General features: G+C 40.8%; 1 protein-coding gene across 1 annotated transcript; it reads right to left on the reverse strand.

The window, feature by feature from the left end:
• Positions 1-832: 832 nt before the first annotated feature.
• LOC143885448 (expansin-A9-like) lies at positions 833-5,037 on the reverse strand. The gene is made up of 3 exons (XM_077389638.1): positions 4,609-5,037; positions 2,290-2,608; positions 833-1,416 (listed from the first exon to the last, which is right to left on the reverse strand). The coding sequence occupies exons 1-3, from the start codon at positions 5,006-5,008 to the stop codon at positions 1,107-1,109; spliced, it is 1,029 nt and encodes a 342-aa protein (XP_077245753.1). The 5' UTR covers positions 5,009-5,037; the 3' UTR covers positions 833-1,106.
• Between the last annotated feature and the right edge of the window lie 1,824 nt (positions 5,038-6,861).

Genomic DNA, 6,861 nt, shown 5'->3' on the forward strand with positions numbered 1-6,861 from the left:
AGTTTCTCACGTTTGGGGAAGAAGAAGGTAAAAAGGAGGATGGAAAAGGTGAAAGGGTAGGTGAAAAGTGCATGGAGAAATGAGCTAAAAGGTGGAGGAAAAAAGAGGAGGGAGGGTATTCTTGTCTTATAAAGTTTCTAAAAGTACTTGACAGCCCCTCTTTCACAAAAAAACAAAAGGTACCCTTAATTCACAATATCACCTAATGTTTGCATTTTTGTAACAATTTTCCCTATATTATTTTAAATATATCCTTATTTAATTAAGTGTGTCAAAGAGAGCTCCACAATAGTACAAGTTTCTTTTTTGCTTTTTGTTTCTTTTTTGGATTTTGGCCATTTGTATATTTTAATGACATGAGGAAGGAGATTTGAATAAAATGAATTTTTGGAACATCCTTTGTGAAGGGAGCCTTGGCTCTTAATGTGGTTGAAGGAGCCCAAATCTTTCACATGTCATATTGGAGTTTTTCTCCAAAATCGTGGTATGGATTTTTCAAATCCTCACGAGTTGATTTAGTTGCTTCTTGTATGGGATTCCAACTTGTGTTGCTGCTCGACGGGCTTGCATCACCTCCTTTCTTCCTCGTATCAATTATTTCATTTGCAATGAGAACTCCATCTAATGTTTCTCTGCTGCCATTGACAAATGCTATTAAATTACTGACTCCATCACTTCTTTCAGCCTCATGACGAAGACTTTAGCCAGTATTTAATACATCTTGCGCATTGGGAATATTGGCTTAATCCTTGATTTCCCAAGGCCCTTTCCTTTTATGATAATAAAGATATAAATGTTGTTCCTTTCCTTGGCCAATCTGCTTCTCAACTCATGTAAGAATGCAATAACGTCCATTGAAATTTATGGGTTTGTGCATAAGAAGGAAAAGTACAATCCTCCTAACTATTATTATATTCATCTCCATGCCACATTGGTTGGTTATAATACTACACAAAAGCAGTGTGTAATATAACAATATTACACCCAATATATTCCAACTAAAGCTACGACTCTGTCACTGATGATGCAAAACATTCCAATACATGATGAAAGAGAGATGAGTCTGTGTTTTAATTACGTAGGTAAATTTATCTCCATGTTTATGATTAGTAGCTGAAATTCTTGCCTTGGTAGGTCTGACCATATTGCCAATCCCGTGGGGTGATATGCCATGAGGTGGAGGTTCTTCCATCGCTTGTAATGACCCTAAAGGATATAGATTGGCCCACCAAGTCTACATCGGTCTGCCAATTTTGGCCCCAATTTCGTTTCATGTTTGTCCATCCAACCTTGTTTCCTTTGATGAGCATCGTGTGCACATCTCCCGCACCTCCCACATTTGATACCAGCACAAGGTTGAAGTAACGGTTCCCTGTTATTGTGAACCGAATCCCTCCGCTCTTCTTGCATGGAACCCTACAAACAACACCCACATGTAAGAAGAAACCTAGTAATAGATGCCTCTCTCTCTCTCTGAATAGCTATTTTTGTACAAGATTAGTACCATATCAGACATCTTTCTTTGTAATTAAGGCAAATCTAGTACTAGATGCCTCTCTCTATCTATCTCTCTGAATAGCTATTTTTGTACAAGAATATTAACATGTGGGACATCTTTCTTTGTAATTAAGGCCACATGGCACCATGAAAAAATATTCCATGGAATATTCGTGGAACCAATCGTTAGAGATGTGCTGGAGACTGGGAATGGGGCATGAAAAGCTCCTAAAACTAGGAAAACGAAAAACATATTCTAAATAGGCATTTTTTTCACTAGTTTTTAGGGTTGCACCACCCTCAGCCACTCAATTGCCCTCTCCATCCTCCTTTGGCCCTCTCAGACAATTGGGCATACAAATATTCCATAGAATAAATTTTCCCATGGCCTAAAAAATTCCTACTTCCTGCTGTTTGAAGTCAGTAATCACCGTTAACTACATGATGCTAGTTTTCTCAACCCAATTTGATCAAACATGGGAAAAAACAATAGAAGTGTTAAAAGTATAAAAGATTAAATAACACCTTCTCAAATAGCTTAAGCTTTTCGAGTAACTAGTTGTTTCACATGGGATCATAGCAAAGGTCTCCTTGATATATAGCAGGAGTCCACATGCAATGGCCAGACCCAAAAGAGGGGCCATATGTGCCACGTGTAGGTCAACCCTAGAAAGAGCGTCCATACGTGGGGGGAAGTGTTAAAGTATAAAAGATTAAATAATGCCTTCTCCAACAGCTTAAGCTTTTCGAGTAACTGGTTTTTTCACAAGAAGAAGTTTACAGTAGGCAAACCTTCGATAGGCGACGGGCACAATGCCAGCTTTGTACTCTGCAATCTGAAGAAAGGATGATTGAGCAAGGTCGAAGTGCGGGCGAGGAGGGTTACACCACCCTCCATTGTCACTAGCAAGATAGTAATTTGGGGGGCAAAGGTTGGTGCCAGTGACAAAGACAGAGGGATGTCCAGGCTTACACCATTGCCTATCATTCACACACTTGATCTCGAAACATGACCCACATGACAATCCATCGTTGAACATGACGGTGCTCAACGCCGCAGTCTGCATTCCGTACCCTTCGTTTTGCATTTCTCCATAGCCACATGCTCCTCCTACAATCCATCCATATTTGTCTCATAAGTTATGTTTTATTCATATCTCATGAACAAGTTAATTTACTCTTTTTGCCTTGACAAACATAATATTTTGGCATAATATGTTCTTAGAGTCCGACTAACCCTCAAGATCAATCATAATGATCAATTTTTGGGGTTCAAAATGGTGAGATGTACGTCAACTCTCTCTCTCTCTCTCTCTCTCTCTCTCTCTCTCTCTCTCTCTCTCTCTCTCTCTCTCTCTCTCTCTCTCTCTCTCTCGGACCCGCCTTACATCATAAAAAGTGTATTTAAAAATATATATACTTGGGCCCACCTGATTCGAAGATCCAAACTGTTCATTTGTTGGGCCCCATCGTAAATAGGCATTGCCCATCAAATGAACAGTTCGGATATTGGAATAGGGGCCACAATGAATTTTCTAATAAATATGTGTATAGTGTAAAAATCACTTGGGCCCACCTGATTCGAAGATCCAAATTGTTCATTTGTTGGTCCCCATCGTAAATAGGCCTTGCCATCAAATGAACAGTTCGGATAGGAATAGGGGCCAAAATGAATTTTCTAATAAATATGTGTATATGGTGTATGTACAGAGGTGCACGACTTTTATAAAAAAAATGGAGTGGGGCCCACCTTTTTCAAAGATTTAAACCATTTAGTTGGTTAGTATACCAATGTAAATACGTTGTACCACAAAAAACATCCCATTGCGTGATCCTACCTCTTCCATCCATGGAGATTTCTATATAGTGTAGCTTATCTATACGGTAGAAGGCTTAGGCTCATCCAATGGAGCTGATTTTTGGGCACAGTCTAGTAACATTAAGGCCCAACAAACAACTAAATGGTTTGGGTCTTCAAACAACGTGGGCTTCAATGATTTTTCGAAATATATGCTCACCTACGACCACTTTGTTTGAAAATCCAAACTGTTCATTTGTTTAGCTTCAACTTAAGTAGGTCTTGCCCCAGAAAACCACTTGAAGATCCAAACCTTATGATCTAACATGTGATCTAATACGACAACACCGTATATGAATCTCCAAGGATTGAAGAGTTAGGATCATCCTAGGGAGATGTTTTCCGGCCAAAGCCTAACCCTCTTAATTATCTATAAGAAGACACCGTATATGAATCTCCACGGATCGAAGACTTAGGATCATCCTATGGAGATTTTTGTTTTTTGGTAAGTCTATTTACATTGGGTTGCAACAAATGAGCGGTCTGGGTTTGGATCTTCGAACAAAGGAAGCACAAGTGATTTTTTTTTTTTTTTAAATACATTTTTATTTTGTCCACCTTCAAAGATTTAAACCACTCCTTGTTGAACCCTGCTCAAATAGAAACAAGACTACGTTGTTGTCAGAATAAGTATGGGTTGGACCTACCTTGATCAAATATTTAAACAAATCCATTGTTGGGCCAGACCAACTGCTCATGTTGGAGAGAGGGAGAGAGGGGTAAGTAGAGAGAGAGAGGACTGGTTGTACAAAAAGTGTTGTATTGACTGTGCCTGGGGGGGGGGGGGGGGGGGGGGGGATAATCACCGCCCTAAGAAAGGGCAGGTGTATGTTACTTTCAACCAAGTTGTGCTTTTTAAAATCTCTTAAAATAGAATCTGTGAAAAAAGATTTAGAGATTCCTAAAAAAATCTAAATTTTTGGTGAATGGCACCGAATATCAACTATCAAGGTGGTTGGATTGTTGGGTTGTACCATCCAATAGACAGTTTTGCCCTCCAATGCAAATAAGGCACGGAAAATGTCATTTTGTTTTCCTTCTCTCATTTTTCCTGTTTCATCTTCTGTACAACTCTAAAGAAGAGGACGAAGAATAAGAGGAAGAAGTTGGGAAGAAAAAAATGGAAGAACAGGAAGAGGAAGAAGGCTGCTTGGGAAAATATTGGCGCAACGTGTCTATATATTATTTCCCTAAGAAAAAATAAGGGATGTCCATATCATTTTCCTTTATTTATCCCTAATTTTATAACTCACCCATAGTTCCTGTGTAGAACGTTGCATGTGCCATGTTCCATGGCCCTGGCTTAAACTTAGGAACATTTCTCTTAAATTGTCGAATTCTCTTCCTCCCTATAAAACTGCCACCATTGCGATGAGGTCTGGCCACGCCGTGATGCGGGACGTATCCATGATGAGGTCTGGACACGCCATGATGCGGGACGTATCCATGATGAGGTCTGGACACGCCATGATGCGGGACGTATCCATGATGAGGTTTCGACACACCGTGATGCGGGCCATATCCATGATAACCTCTCAACAAGCTGTGATTTCGGCCATACCGATTGTGAGGTCTCAACTTTCCATAGCCATGAACATGAGGTAACACCAGCAGTAGGAGCAGGAAGACGCCAGAAGGCAATGCCGATGCCATTGCCGGAGAGCGTCTAGAGATCTCTCTCTTTCCTCTACACTAATATATTATTGGGTTTTTATAGTTAAAAAAGTGGTAGGTATTTTTGTGGGTAAATGAAGGGTTGTGAGTGAATATGGGGTGGAGGTGAAAACGGTATTGCTCTTTGCCTCTCTCCATACGAAACAAACGCCATCAGATACGCGTCTGTATTTTTTTTGGGAATGATATGGTGAGACCGGTTTCATTTGATAGCACAAAAAGAAGCACCCTGATTTGCCTATCCTGGTGGGGCTCACTTTAAATCAGAAGTATGCAATTAACCAAAAAATCAAAAATGTGGAGGCCCCTTGTACTTGGCCAAGATCCAACGTCTCCTATTTTTTGGGTGCAATACCTATACCCCATAAGTAGGACACTTGGCTTAGGATCTACCAAAATTATCTTTGGAATACCTTTGTTTTTTGGAAATGTTAGAAAGGAGAAAAACTGTCCTGTAATTTATTGATTTTCCATTGTTTGATTACACATGGAAAAAATATATAGTAATTTTAACCAAAGCAGTTCAAGTTCTATTTACATGAACCTTAACATTTGTAATCATATCCCTCTAGATAAGCCATAACCCTCATTTCCCTCTAAATTGTACAAACAAATTCCACAGGAAATATGTTTCATGCAATTCAAAGAAAGCCTTATGGAATTTCACACATTTTTTAATTATTTAATGCTCCAATTGTTTGGCATGATCTAGGCACGGGCAACCCCGTAGAAGTTGAGAAGTGCCAGACAGAACCGGTGCATCGGGAACCAAAAACCGGCATTGAACAGTCTCATATATAGACCGACCTCGACCGGTGGTACATACCCATTCGCCCTTCTTTGGGAGGAAAGACCAAGATCATCTGGGACGAAGTACTAGTCTGATATCCAATGACATTGTCAAAACCCTAGATGGTCCAGTCACCCGCAAATGTGAACACCTCAACCGAAGGAGAGAGACCCTCGCAAGAATAAAGGTTCTTCTTAGGCGCCATTTCGAAAGGCAGGAGCTTGATGGCTTATGAATCACCGAAAACAGAGGAAAGGCAAAAAAGCAGGAGCACTTGGTCTTGGGATAGTAGAAATTGTGAGAAGGTAGCGGAAGTGAAATTTAAAAACTAAGCCAGCACCACTTTTTATAGGTCCAGACCACCAAGATCCATGACCTATCTCAACGCCATATGAATCCCACTACCGTCGCCATCATACAACAATTCAAGGCACGGCCATGGAGGAGACACACAAATACATCGATTATGCCTTCACGCTTCAAATTCCAAAATCTGCCATTATGACCTAGAAGGTGAAGTGTTCTCAACAAGCCACTGTACCATCACCACGATAAGTGAACATAATAGGCCTAAAATCGGTAACAGATACGACAGTGACGTAAGAGCCGAGCTGGAGGAGCCGAAGTGGATGAGTTGAATCTTGAGGAACAAAAGTGAAGGAGCTGAGTCTTGCACAAGGAGCGAACGAGGTCAGAAGACCAACCCGGAGTGTTTCTCCGGACAGGCCCTTCGACACTCAAGTCAGTATGAGCAGGAGTGCAGAGCTAGTTTAAGAGTGGTGGGTAAGAAGTTATTATTCTTTTTTATGAGCTTTGGAAGCCCTTTTATAGAGGGAAACCTGGGGTAGTTGGGGAGTTATTATCCCAGGATAGGTGTCGGCCAGCTATAGGTTCGAGTTCACCTACTCTGCGGTAATTACCAAACTACCCCTGCTAATGTGGGATCTGCGGTGGGCCATCCTCGGGCCACGTGTCGACAGCTAATAGGCTCCTGTTTTTATACCCCATTAGTTGCCCCCCAGTTCTCCAAGTCATTGTAGTG

Source organism: Tasmannia lanceolata, unplaced genomic scaffold (assembly GCF_043159265.1).
Source record: "Tasmannia lanceolata isolate RefF3 unplaced genomic scaffold, GAP_Taslan_0.1 ptg000008l, whole genome shotgun sequence".
NCBI lineage: Eukaryota > Viridiplantae > Streptophyta > Magnoliopsida > Canellales > Winteraceae > Tasmannia > Tasmannia lanceolata.

What these genes read in the sequence shown, in the direction of transcription:
- LOC143885448 (XM_077389638.1), bottom strand. Translation starts at nt 5,008, where the DNA reads ATGGCATCGGCATTGCCTTCTGGCGTCTTCCTGCTCCTACTGCTGGTG. An exon ending in GTTCTACACAGGAACTATGG is followed by an intron (nt 2,609 to 4,608) that starts GTGAGTTATAAA and finishes GATGGATTGTAG; the next exon opens with GAGGAGCATGTGGCTATGGA. An exon ending in GTGCCCGTCGCCTATCGAAG is followed by an intron (nt 1,417 to 2,289) that starts GTTTGCCTACTG and finishes TGTTGTTTGTAG; the next exon opens with GGTTCCATGCAAGAAGAGCG.